At 49.7% G+C, this 14,328-nt stretch overlaps 1 protein-coding gene across 1 annotated transcript in view; it reads left to right on the forward strand.

The window, feature by feature from the left end:
• LOC140396462 (leucine-rich repeat-containing G-protein coupled receptor 5A-like) overlaps positions 1-14,328 on the forward strand; it is a 205,884-nt gene that overhangs the window by 143,837 nt on the left and 47,719 nt on the right. The window contains exon 7 of the mRNA XM_072485108.1: positions 11,040-11,108. Coding sequence (XP_072341209.1) covers positions 11,040-11,108 — 69 coding nt within the window. The remainder of the gene's footprint in view (positions 1-11,039; positions 11,109-14,328) is intronic.

Consider the following 14,328-nt stretch of genomic DNA (forward strand, 5'->3'; position numbering starts at 1 on the left):
TTCACGACTCTCGGAAGTTTCTTGCGGTCCTGGGCCGAGCAGTTGCCATACCAGGCTGCGATGCAGCCCGATAGGTGCTTTCTATGGTGCATCTGTAAAAGTTGGTGAGGGTTAATGTGGACATGCCGAATTTCCTTAGTTTCCTGAGGAAGTATAGGCGCTGTTGTGCTTTCTTGGTGGCAGCGTCGACGTGGGTGGACCAGGACAGATTTTTGGAGATGTGCACCCCTAGGAATTTGAAACTGCTAACCATCTCCACCTCGGCCCCGTTGATGCTGACAGGGGTGTGTACAGTACTTTGCTTCCTGAAGTCAATGACCAGTTCCTTAGTTTTGCTGGCATTGAGGGAGAGATTGTTGTCGCTACACCACTCCACTAGGTTCTCTATCTCCCTCCTGTATTCGGACTTGTCGTTATTCGAGATCCGGCCCACTATGGTCGTATCGTCAGCAAACTTGTAGATGGAGTTGGAACCAAGTTTTGCCATGCAGTCGTGTGTGTACAGAGAGTAGAGTAGGGGGCTAAGCACGCAGCCTTGCGGGGCCCCGGTATTGAGGACTATTGTGGAGGATGTGTTGTTGTTCATTCTTACTGATTGTGGTCTGTTGGTCAGAAAATCGAGGATCCAGTTGCAGAGTGGGGAGCCAAGTCCTAGGTTTTGGAGCTTCGATATGAACTTGGCTGGGATTATGGTGTTGAAGGCGGAGCTGTAGTCAATAAATAGGAGTCTGATGTAGGAGTACTTGTTTTTGAGATGCTCTAGGGATGAGTGTAGGGCCAGGGAAATGGCGTCTGATGTGGACCGGTTGCGGCGGTATGCGAATTGCAGTGGATCAAGGCGTTCTGGGAGTATGGAGGTGATGCGCTTCATGATCAATCTCTCGAAGCACTTCATTACGACTGAAGTCAGGGCCACTGGACGGTAGTCATTGAGGCACGTTGTCTGGTTCTTCTTTGGTACCGGTATGATGGTGGTCTTCTTAAAGCAGGTGGGGACCTCGGAGTGGAGTAGGGACAGGTTAAAGATGTCCGTGAATACCTCTGCTGGTCCGCGCAGGCTCTGAGTGCACGACCAGGGATCCCGTCCGGGCCCGTCGCCTTCCGAGGGTTCACTTTCAGGAAGGCCAATCTGACTTCGGAAGCTGTGATGGTGGGTATGGGTGAATTATGGGCTGCTGGGGCACTCGCCAGCGGATTGTTGGTTACCTGCTCGAGCCGAGCATAGAATGCATTGAGTTCATCGGGGAGGGGTGCGCTGCTGCCAGAGATACTGTTCGGCTTCGCTTTGTAGCCCGTTATGTTGTTTAGTCCTTGCCACAACCGCCGAGAGTATGTCAGTGACTCTAGCTTGGTTTGATATGCTCTCTTGGCATCACGGATGGCTTTGCGTAGGTCGTACCTGGATTTCTTGTATAGGTCAGGGTCGTCTGTCTTGAACGCCTCAGATCTGTCCTTCAGTACGGAGTCAATCTCGCGATTGAGCCATGGTTTCCGGTTGGGGAATGCACGTACTGCTTTCTTTGGCACGCAATCGTCAACACATTTGCTGATGAAGCCTGTGACAGTGGTGGCATACTCATTTAAGTTAGTCGCTGAGTTCTTAAATATGGACCAGTCCACTGTCTCTAAGCAGTCACGTAAGAGCTTTTCTGTCTCCTCGGACCAGCACTGCACAACCTTCTTAGCTGGATTCTCCCGCTTGTGTTTCTGCTTGTATGCCGGGAGAAGGAGCACCGTCTTATGGTCTGATTTCCCAAAGTGCAATCGGGGGATGGAACGGTCGGTGCCCTTGATTTTTGAGTAGCAGTGGTCAAGAGTGTTGTCGCCCCTGGTGGGACAGGAGATGTGATGGTGGAATTTTGGCAGTACACTCTTGAGGTTGACCTTGTTGAAGTCTCCGGCCACGATGAACAAGGCCTTCGGGTGTTCTGTTTCGTAGTTGTTTATAACTGTGTATAGTTCATCCAGCGCCTTCCTCACTTCTGCCTGGGGTGGGATGTAGACCGCTGTGATAATGGCTGAAGTGAACTCACGTGGAAGATAATATGGGCGGCACTTCACGGTCAGGTGTTCCAGGTCTGGGGAGCAGTAGGTCGCCAGGGTCGCCACATCCAAGCACCAGGAGGAGTTGATGAGGAGGCAAACCCCTCCACCCTTCGCTTTGCCGGATGTAGCCGTGCGGTCCGCCCGGTGAATTGAGAAGCCTTCAGGTTGTATGGCACAGTCCGGTGAGGCAGGGGTGAGCCATGTCTCTGTGAAACAGAGCACACAGCACCACGTCTTGTGGAATTGTCTGGAGGCAGGAACATATTGGCCCGCTAAATCTACGCTAATGTATCTGAATCCCTGCCGGGCCTGACTTCAAGATATCCCCCGTGCGACTGGGAAGATTTCACCCATGTAGTGAAACAAAATGGCTCCCTTCATTGGCACTTTAGTAGCAGGCCGATGGCAATATTCCAATGGAGATTTTTTGAATGCTTCCGACAAATCTGGATGCAAACTATGGCAAATTTTTGTCACTTGCTTTGTTTTCAATAGTTGTTAAAAAAAAAAATCAACCGGCGGTTCCCATGGAGATTGGACATCGATGAGGCGCCATGGGCCATCTATAGCATTTTCAGTATTCCATCTCACCCTGCAACCTCGTGGCCTGGCATATCCCTCATTCTAACATTGCCATCAAGCTGTCAGGAGCAACGCCAGGTGCATCTAAAAATAAGATTCCAAATGATCTGGTGAAAACTCAACATGCATGCCAGACAGCAGGAGCAACATGTTATCGACAAATCTAAGTGATCCCAAAATACAACAGATCAGAACAAACCTCTGTCACATCCAGTTGTGAATGGTGGAGGATAGTTAAGCAACTATTTGGAGGAGAAAGCTTCATAAACATGCCTGTCCTCCATGATTAGGGTACCTAGCACAGTGTGCAAAAGGTGAGGTTGAAGCATTGAAAACCATCTTAAGACAGAATTGCAGAGGGAATTATTTCCGTCAATTCCAAAGGCCCCCAGTATCAGAGAAGCCATTCATCATGCCATTCGATCCACAGAATCTTTACAGTGCCGAAAGAAGCCATTCAACCACGGCAGCACGGTAGCATTGTGGATAGCACAATTGCTTCATAGCTCCAGGGTCCCAGGTTCAATTCCGGCTTGGGTCACTGTCTGTGCGAAGTCTGCACATCCTCCCCGTGTGTGCGTGGGTTTCCTCCGGGTGCTCCGGTTTCCTCCCACAGTCCAAAGATGTGCAGGTTAGGTGGATTGGCCATGATAAATTGCCCTTAGTGTCCAAAATTGCCCTTAGTGTTGGGTGGGGTTACTGGGTTATGGGGATGGGGTGGAGATGTTGACCTTGGGTGGAGTGCTCTTTCCAAAAGCCGGTGCGGACTCGATGGGCCGAATGGCCTCCTTCTGCACTGTAAATTCTATGATAAATTCTATGAACCCATTGAGTCTGCACTAGTTCTCTGAAAAAGCATTCTATGTCGTCCCACTGCCCTGCCTTATCCCCATAACTTTGCACATTCTTTCTTTTCCGATGGCAATCCAATTCCGTTATGAATACCTCGATCAAACCTGCCTCCACTACCTTGTCAGGATTTTAAAAATATATAAATTTAGAATTCCCAATTCATTTTTTTCCCAATTAAGGGGCAATTTCGCGTGGCCAATCCCCCTACCCTGCACATCTTTTTGGTTTGTGGGGGCGCAACCCATGCAAGCACGGGAAGAATGTGGAAACTCCACACAGATCGTGATCCAGAGCTGGGATCAAACCTGGGTCCTTGGCACCATGAGGCCGCAGTGCTAACCACTGTGCCACCATGCTGCCCACCTTCTCAGGACTTTAATTCCAGACTCCAACCACCCTCTGGCTGAAAACATCACCTTTACTCCTTTTGTCAATTATTTTGAATCTGTGACCTTTAGTTCTTGATGCTCTCTTGGGTGGGAACCGTTTCTCACTATCTACCCTGTCCATACCACTCAGGATATTGAATATCTCTGTCAAGTCTCCTCTCAGCCTTTTGTTCTCCAAGGAAACAGTCATAACCACCCCAAACCTATCCTCGTAGTTACATCTTTATCGCTGGAGTCATTCTTGTGAATCACCTCTGTACTCTTTTCAATTGCATTCTACGTGACATCAAGAAACATCTAAGTGCACTGGATACAACAAAGCTATGGGCTCAGATAGCATCCTGAAAATAGTGCTGGAGACTTGTTCCCAGAACTAGTTGCAACCTCGCCATGCTGTTCCAATATAGCTACAACACGGGCTTCCCTGTCAAAGTGAAAAATTGCCCATGTATACCTTGTCCACAAAAAGCAGGACAAATCCATTCAGTCCATTACTGCCCCATCATCCTACTCTCAACCATTAACAGCTCCATCAAATGTCACTTACTCACTGATGCACAGTTTGGGTTCCACCAGGATCACTTGGCACCAGACCTCATTAAAGCCTTGATCAAAAGATGGACAAGAGTTAAGTTTGAGATGTGAAGTGAGAGTGACTCCCCTTGACATCAAGGCAATGTTTGACTGAGTGCAGTGTCAGAATCTTTAGCCAGACCCAGGACATACGGGGAAAGATCCTGTTGGGAACCAGTAACATTTTGCTTAAAGTAGATAACGTTTGAGATTCAAAGTGCTTAACAAGTGAATAAAGTCACAAAATTCCACAGGTTTTCAATAAGCATAAATAAACTTTATCATGCAAGTTCAGAGCAATAAAGCAATTTACAAATCTATCTTATACTCTCCCCATTTGAAGCTCCTGCTTTGGAATTCTCTCCAAACGTCACTCCCACTCAAACTTTAACAATGGCCCATCTGGCAGTGTTTCAATCTCACCTTCCAAGTTACTTTCTCCCTGGGTTCAAACATTAGCTGACAAGCACTTTCAGATATATGACCATGTTAAACACCACAGCTCACAGGAGCACCTTTCTCCCTTCACGTCAAGTCTGTTCCCTGCAGCTCGTCTTTAAGTCGTGTGCTCCTTTCTTTTAACTTAACTGGGAGATAATTCTGTTCCTTCTGTCTTTGTGACACTTGCTGGCTGGCAGATTGCCTCATTAAGAGTCTGAACTGATCTTGTGACCTATTAAAACACTACCAGAGTGCCCCACCTTGTTAGAGGCAGGAACCAATGTAACAAGCCTTGGAATATCATGTACTTTAAACAGTTACAGGGTGGGATTCTCTGCTCCACGATGCCAGGACGCCAGGATCACAAACTGCGATCGGGCGGAGAATCGGGCATCTGGCTGAAATTGAGGTTTGCGCCAGGCGCCAAACCGACCGCTACGCTCCGGTCCCCCACTGGTGGTGGGATCGGGATTCACAGCCACGTGCCATCGGGAGAATATAAATGGATGCAAATGGCATCCACTTCGTGGGCCGGGCTCCAGAATCTCTGAGCTTCTGTGATTCTCCAGTTCTCTGGACTGGGAATCAAGTGGGCGGGGATTACTACAGGTCTCACCAAACGTGAACCTCGCGCTGGGCCCAGAGGGTGACTCCTTAAGAGATTTGCCACCAAAGTCCAGCCAAGGGCCTCCCTTTCCTCTCCCCACCCCCCTACAATGCCCACACCTCCTCTACCAGACCGCCCCTCCCCCACCAGGGAGCCCCTAAAATTGGAGACTCCCCCAGGACCCCTGAACCCCCCTCCCTGGGACCACCCAACTAAAGGGACCTCCACAGGGACCCCATACTAGAAGGACCATCTCATGGACCCGCTAACTAAACGGGCCCCCCACAGGGACCGCCTAACTAACAGGAACCCCCACAGGTCCCCCTAAGTAGAGGGACCCCCCACATGGACCCCCTAACTAGGGGTAGCCTCACACGAATCCCCCTAAGTAGAGGGACCCACATAGGGACCCCCTAACTACAGGGATCCCGTAATGAGAGGGATTTTCCTGCACCGACCCCCCCTCCCCCAGAAATGAGATGCCTGTCTGGAAGGAAGCTGGAGAGCAGTCCATACAGGGGCGCTGAAAAAAATTACAGTTGTAACACTCACCTGGAAGCACAACATGTCCATTCCTGAAAAAAGAACAGCTGTGACCTGTGTTTGAACCCTTCAGATCCAGTAGCTCACTCATTTCGCGGGCTGTGATTGACAACTTCCACAAACCAGCTGTGAGCCCTGCTTCATTCATCTTCTTCGCTCTAACTGCTGTAACCACAATGTTTGCAGACATCCGGGCAGCACGGTGGCGCAGTGGTAGCACTGCAGTCTCACGGCACCGAGGCCCCAGGTTCGATCCCGGCTCTGGGTCACTATCCGTGTGGAGTTTGCACATTCTCCCCGTGTTTGCGTGGGTTTCGCCCCCACAACCCAAAGATGTGCAAGGTAGGTGGATTGAACGCACTAAATTGCCCGATAATTGGGAAAAATGAATTGGGTACTCTAAATTTAAAAAAAATATATATAAAAAAATTAAAAAATGTTTGCAGACATCGACCATATCGAAGGGAGTTAAGTTCAGTCAATTTCCAGCTCAGCATTTCAAAATTGATTGTGTCGGTGGTGGGGGGTGGGGTGGGGTGGGGGGGGGGGGGGGTCACTTTAGTTACAGGGACCCTGTGGGGGTGGTCTCTCCTATTATGTGGTCCCAGTGGGGGGGGGGGTCTCTGTATTCAGAGGGTCCCTGTGGGGGTTCCTTTCGTTAGGGGGTCCCTGTGGAGGTCTCCCTATTTAGGGAGAAAATCCAGGGGTGGTGGGCTGATTTGCGGTGTGTGTATGGCGGGGCGGTGGGGAGTGGCTGGCCGTGGGACTTCACCATCAGATCACCTGCTCAAAATGATGGCCCGATAGTGGGAATCCCTTGCATTCCTTACCACGCGTAAATCTGCATGGCGAGGAATACTGAACTGTCTGCTGAAAGCAATTCTCCTCCGAGAAGAGAACATGGGGTGGGATTCTCCATCAGCGGGATCCTCCGCTTCACCAGCAGCGCACTCACGTCCACGGATTTCCCGACAACATGGAGGCGGGCACAATGGGAAACCCCATTGACTGGCTGCCGGGACGGATGATCCCACTGCCGGCGGGGGGAGGGGAGGGGGGGGGGGGGGGGGCACCACATCAGAAAACGGGTCTGGCAGGACGGAGAATCTTGCCCATGGCCTCCCAAATGGAGAATCTCACCCACGATCTCCACAGACGGCTAATTTAGCTCCCAGGGACACGGGGTGAGTTGAATTCATAACAGGAACATCACAGTAAAACTACAGTCAGTGGGAATCCAGGGGAACTCTCCACCGGTAAGAGTTATAGCTGGCACAAAGGAAAATGTATGGTTGCTAGAGGCCAAACACCTCAACCCCAGGATATCGCTGCTGGAGTTCCTCATCTTCAACTAGTTCATCAATGACATTCCACCGCCTAAGGAAAAATATGGGAATATTCACAGATAATTTAACAGTGTTTCAGTCCCATTTGCCAATCCTCAGATGATGAAGCAGGTCATGCAGCAAGACATGGAGAGCATTCAGGTTTGGTCTGATATTTGGCGAGTTACGTTCATGCCATAAATATGCCAGCGAATGACTATCCCCAACAAGGCAGAACCTAATCACCTTCCCCTGACAAGGGATGAAATTCATCTCTCTCTCTTCACTGCAATTCTGCGTGTGACTGTCATTCCTCCCTCCACCTCCAGTTTCTCATGTTGTCCACCCGTCCAGTCCTTCTCCATTTGGCTTGTACTTTCCTGATCTGGCATTTTCTATTGTTACCAGCGTCCTGCCTTTTCCAGTGGTCATAATTGCTCAATTTCCACTTGCTCACTTCCACTTTCGGGGAGGAAGTGGCGTAGTGGTATTGTCGCTGGATTAGTAATTCAGAGACCTGGCGTAATGCACTGGGGCCTGTGTTCAAATCCCACCATGGCAGGTCGTGAAATTTGAATTCAATAAAAATCTGGAATTAAAAGTCTGTGCTGACCAGTAATCCATTGTCGATTGTCGTAAAAACCCATTTAGTTGATTAATGCCCTTTAGGGAAGGAAATCTGCTGTCCTTACCTGAGCTGGCCGACATGTGAATCCAGACCCACAGCAATGTGGTTGACTATTAAATGCCCTCGAAGATGGGCAACAAATACTGGCCCAGCCAGCGACAGCCACATCCCATGAACAAATTTTTATAAAGAAAAAACTATCAGCCCAGGGGTAACTTGCACTCTGATTTTCCTGTAGACAAATTCATTGGTTCCTTGTTCTGTCCATTTCAAAAGCTGTAATTCTCTTCCCAAGAGTTGATGGTTTCATGTTTAATGCCTGGAGGCCGTGTGTTTGTTTGCTGCCACCTCTTTTGCTTTTGTGGGCTGGAGTGAGGAAAGCGAGGATGCAAGGTGACCTACTCCAGCGCTAGAGAAGGCGAAGGGGTACTCTTCGCTCTTCTGACGTGTTGTGTGTCGGTGGAACTTTCTGGCGTATTGGTACGGTATCCCTGAGGGACTTTCCACTGATGCAAGTCTACCGCTGGGCGATGTGGGAAGGGGAGAGAGAGAGGCAGATTTATTCATTGTGGCAACTTGCTGGAAGTGTTGCTGCAATGATTTTGCAGATTGCTGGTGACTTTATTTTATTGTTTAATGTTTAATGCCTGGAGGCCGTGCGTTTGTTTGCTGCAGCCTGATTTGCTCCTGCGACTTGGAACGAGGAAAGAGAGGAGGCAAGATGACCTGCTAGTAGCGCTAGAGAAGGGGAAGGGGTGCTCTTTCGCTCTTCTGATGTGCTCGGCATCGGTGTGCCTTTCCAGGGTATTGTAACGCTACCCCTGGGTGACTTTCCACTGATACAAACCTACTGCTGGGATCTGTGGGAGGGGGAGAGAACGGCAGGTCAGTTCGAATGCTGGTGACTTCATTGTACTGTTGGCTGCTTCATGTTTAAAGTGTGTTTGGTTTTCTTTGTATAAATGCACTGTTGTGGCATGGTGTTTGTCTCGATATTCTGCAGCAAAAAGCTGTGGCGCGGTTCATTTTCCTTGTTGGATATATGGATTGCTGAGTCGTTTCTATTCATTTTTTTGTATGAATGTACTGTTGATCGTTTAATAAACAAAATATTCTCAAGTGGATTCTCGTGGGTACACGTGCCATGTCTCAGACAAGTATTATTGCCTCGCATTCCAATCAAATTCTGAGGCCTGGAAACTCTGCCTGGACCCTGGGGGCATCAGCACCACTGTGCCAGCAGCCACCAATCACGCACTCTGGAGCTGAGCTTCAGCACTGGGGATAGTCCTGCGACCTGAGGGTGAGTGTGCGGATCAGGGAGGGTACCTGAGCTCGGTCCCCCGAATGTTCCCTGCAGGGGTCTGGGTCCGGGGTCTAGGGGCCCCTGCAGTGGCTGGGATATGTGTTCAGGGTGCGGTCCCCCAGCACATCCGGCTCGTTGGATGGCACTATGAGAGAAGGCGGGGCACCTAAGGGTCGGGAGGCTTGATGCTTTGAGGGTCCCGGGGTGGAAGCCATAACTGATTGTCGGTCTCTCACCTTCTCCAATTCGTTGCAGATGTAACAATATGGATGGTATTGTGACCCCGCGGAGGCTGCCCTCGAGGTGCTGGGGGCAGTCCAGGCGGCCAGACACCGCAGACGGCGACAACAGCGTCGACGCAGGCACAAGGCGGCACCACATGTGTAGGGGGCCGCTGCACATCCTGCAGACCCGGCCACCCATCAGGCCTGGGAGAGACCAGGAGGCGAAGGCCAGCAACAGGCGTCGTTGATCGTTTGAGAAGATGCTGGGCAGCATGTGCCGCTGGAGAGTCCGTCTCAACAAGGGGATGGCGTGGAACCTGTGCCATGTCCTTGCGGACTCAGCACCCTTTGGCGGGGTGGATACTCGCTCCTGGTGGCCGTGAAGGTCACTGCAGCCCTGAACTTTTACCCCACCGATTCATTCCAGGGCTTGAGCAGGAACTTGCGTGTCACATCACAACCTACAGCCCACAAGTGCATTCATAAAGTCACGGATGCCCTATATGCCCATGCAGCTGACTATATAAACTTTGTGCTTAACCAAGCTCATCAATGTGCCAGGGCAGCAGGATTCTCTACCATCAACAGGACGTCCCAGGTCCAGGGGGTAATTGATGGCAGACACGTCACCTTGCACGCACCGTGGGGAGATAGGGGGCGGGGTGGTCAGGGGGTGGCAGGCTGGACTGATGCCAGGAGGCCAGTGTCAACGAACCTGTGCGGCCTGGTGGAAGTTGTTGGTCTTCTTCCTGCACTGGACTGAGGTCCTCCTGGTCACGCTGCCCGACCTGACGGCCCCTGTCACTGCCTCCCAGGCGTCACTGACGGCCTGTGGATAATCCCCTGACCCCCAACCAGGGGAACAGGGTGACCCGCCTCACCTCCACATCGTCCAGCAGCCTTGCCAGGTCAGCGTCCCCAAAGCGTGGAGCAGGTCTCCATGGTGACATGTCTGTGTGCTGCCTGGAGTGTGTTCGGAGGTGTTTATGCGCTGCTCCCCCTTGTTAGCAGGGAGCTGCCGGGCGAGGACCAGGCAAACCAGCTGGCAGGACGGCTGTTTCTGCTGCGAAGCCCATGGGGGATCATTCAAGCCCTAATTCACGCTAGATGCCGGCAGACGTCTCGGGAAGCACCCAGGAAGTCGTACTTCGTATCGCACTGAGTATTTCTCCCATTAAATCGCGCCCTGTAGTGTTTTGCCCACTACAACTTGATATACCTTTGAAGGATGACAGTTCCTTAATGCACCAAGACTAAAAATGTTCCTCAATTATTCAAAAGACCGCCAAATTTTTAAAAATGTGTAAATTCATCCGATCCTTTGATTCAACTAAAATTTGCATGATTATTGTTGCGATGCTACATGTGTATTAAAAGCTTTAAGTGAAATGAAGCTCTTAAAGCATGAAATGTTGATCACATGACTGCACCATCACACATTCATTTGCAATCTAACTAAATTCATTCTGATTGCGACTGCAGATGATCTTGTTACATTTCTTAATATTTGTTGTTTCCTGCAGAGATTTGAACTACAACCATCTGGATGAATTTCCCGTTTCAATAAAGACATTAACGAATCTTAAGGAATTGTAAGTACCCAATTCAATTCAGTTCTCTTCAATTCAGTTCAATTCAATTCCACTTGATGATCCGGAAGGAAATCCATACAGAAATCTATTTTGGGTAACATTGTTCGTTCATTTAAAAATATAATTGAACAAGAACAACAAAAGAAAGAAAATCACCCAATCACAGAGATCCAACTTTCATTGAAACATGTATTAAAATACTATTCCAATGCATTGAAATAATCAGTCAGTGAGTCCCACCCTGACTGCCTATCCTTGTCCATACATCAAACTCCTGTTAAAAGTTCTTATAAAGAGAGGCAGCACAGTAGCACAGTGGTTAGTATAGTTGCTTCACAGCTCCAGGGTCCCAGGTACAATTCCTGCTGGTTTGGGTCATTGTCTGTGTGGAGTCTGCACGTTCTCCCCGTGTCTGCGTGGGTTTCCTCCGGGTGCTCCGGTTTCCTCCCACAGTCCAAAGTTGTGCACGTTAGGTGGATTGGCCATGCTAAATTGCCCTTCGTGTCCAAAAAAGGTGAGGTGGGGGTTACGGGGACAGGATGGAGGTATAGGGATAGGGTGGAAGTGTGGCCTTAGGTAGGGTGGTATTTCCAAGGGTTGATGCAGACTCGATGGGCCGAATGGCCTCCTGCTGCACTGTAAATTCTATGATTCCATGAAATGAGTTCAGGGATCAATTTATCCTGCATCTGAATTAGCCTTTTTCCCTGAATTCAACCAGCAGTAATACTGAGACAATGGGGAATTCTCATTGTTCATGACCTTTATTTTTGACAAAATTCTTCGAGATCAGATTTTGTCAAGAAAGATCTGGGACTGGAATCTCCTTCCCCCAGCCATGTGTTTCTTGGCGGCACACCATTCGCTGGCAGCGGGATTCTCTCCTCCCGCCGCTGGTCAATAGGATTTCTCATTGAAGCCACCCCACACCGTCGGGAAACCTATGAGCAAGTGTGTGTTGCCGGCAGCAACAGAGAATTCTGCTCACCTAATACCCTTCCTGCCTGGTTCAATAATCTCTGTCCCCTTCTAAGTACAAGTACTAAGGGCAACACATTCAAAAACACACCAATTACAGCCACAAGGAAGAGATTCAGGATCTGCTCGAGATTAAACTGTTCTGAGATAGCATAACTATAAATGTCCCTTGCCCTCCACATCTGTACACTGTTCCCTCCAATTAAACCTATCATCTTCTTTGATATCTCGATAATAAGTTGAATTGGAGCAAAGATGTGGGGGCCAAGAGACAGAGATGATGCTATCAGGATTCCAATTTGGCCAATAGAAGCAGCTTAATCATTAAAGTAATTAAGCCACTGTCCCACCCGCTGCGTGGGTTTTGGTGTTATTAAGATTCCGCCCGGTGAATTTTGAGGCCAAACGTTTTGTCTGCTTTTATGACATAGCAATAATGTCAATTCCATTCTTCTGGTTGTCATTTTCTTTCCCGTGTTAAGTGAGCTCTACTCCAGACATGGAATCAGATAACACTGATCCTGATCTTGGAAGTAGAAATGGAAATCAGAAGAGAAAATGAGTGAATGAGATACTGTCGCTGCATTTAAAATCTGCTGCAATTACAGTCAGTACTTCTGGAGTTCGTTCTTTTGAAAAGAGAATTGCAGACTATAAAAATAGCCAGGGGAAAAGTAAATTGCTATAGTTCTTTAATTCCAGGTAATGGTTAAATCTGCTTTGGTGCCTGCACAAATCGACAAGGCAGGACTTACGATAAATCATAACATTTAAGTTGTGGGAGTTTCACTGGTTCTAAACAAAACTGAGTTAGATCACTGACTGCAGAAATCGGGGGGGGGGGCGTCGTTGAACAAAGGTCAGGCTCCTTCCGCAATGGCGAGGATTAGCTGAAGAAACATCCAGAGACTCTTCTGGCAGGTTACCAGGCAGCTGGTCCAAAGTCATATTGGCAGGTTGTCCACAGGTGATCAAAACATAGAAGTCCTACAGTGCAGAAGGAGGTCATTCTGTTCATCATGTCTGCACAGACCCTCGAAAAGAGCACCCTGCCTCGGCCCACTTCCACTCCCCCACCCTATCCCCATAACCAGACCTAACCAACACATGCAATTTAGCATGGCCAAGCCACCTAACCTAGACATCTTTGGACATGGGAGGAAAGCGGAGCACCCGGTGGAAACCCATGCAGACACGGGGAGAAAGAGCAATGGTTAGAATTTCACACCTTTCCCCCATCCACCCCCCCCCCCCCCACTCCCCTCCCCAACCTATGGGTTTTGAGGTGGGTAGGGGGTGGGGAGTGTGAAATTACATAGGCGGGATTCCATCCCGGACTCTGCCTGCCCTGACATGGTTTCACACTGGGGTAAGCAAGGCCTCGTACCTGAAGGCTGTCATCCCCAATTAAGGACCTTAAGTGGCTACAGGGCCGTTTCCTGCCCAGTCTCAATTTTGTACACTGGTGATAGCTCAGGTAGGGAAACATGTCAATTAAGATGGTTGGATCTCGGGCAGGAGGGGGGTTTGCCGCCATCAGAAGTCCCCTTCTGACTGGGGTACCTCCCCTTAAGGTCCGATAACCTGCAGACCTCCCCTTCTCTGGCCTATACCCCCCCCCCCCCCCCCCCCCCCGCCCCCCCCCCGCTCTGGCTATTTCTCAGGCATTCCTATCTCTCCCACCTTGGGACCCTGCCATTTAGCTTGCCCTCCGGTTCCCGGGACTTCGTGCTGGGCCGTTTCCCGCAGTGCCTTTTCCGACCACTGCAGCACTCTGACTGGAAGCACTGGAGAACTACCAGCCAATTTGATTGGCTGGGCAGCTCTCCAAAGCAGGACCTCCTCCCGAGTGAGGGACAGAATTCCCACCTTGTGCCAATGAACACTCCTGCGAACATAATATGGCATCAGGGCTGCTGGAATTGACAAGGTGCCAACTCTTCAGGGGCCCCCTGCCAGTCTGAAAATTCAGGCCCATGTCTAGATTTGAATTCTGACACCCGTCTCATTGGCCTCCCAAGCTCCACACTGTCTGAACCTCAATTTCCCCAGAATCTCATTGCCACCTGTCACCACCTGCCCTCCCCATCTCCATTAGTCCTCAAGCCATTACCCTATCAAAATCAGAACCTTTGTCTTCATTTGTATATCTCTCTACAGTCTCCCCTAGACCTCTTCTACTTCTGCACAACTTAAATCCCTATCCCTCTGTCCCACGTTCATGGCAGAACCTTCAGCAATC

The sequence above is a fragment of the Scyliorhinus torazame genome, chromosome 19, assembly GCF_047496885.1.
Source record: "Scyliorhinus torazame isolate Kashiwa2021f chromosome 19, sScyTor2.1, whole genome shotgun sequence".
NCBI lineage: Eukaryota > Metazoa > Chordata > Chondrichthyes > Carcharhiniformes > Scyliorhinidae > Scyliorhinus > Scyliorhinus torazame.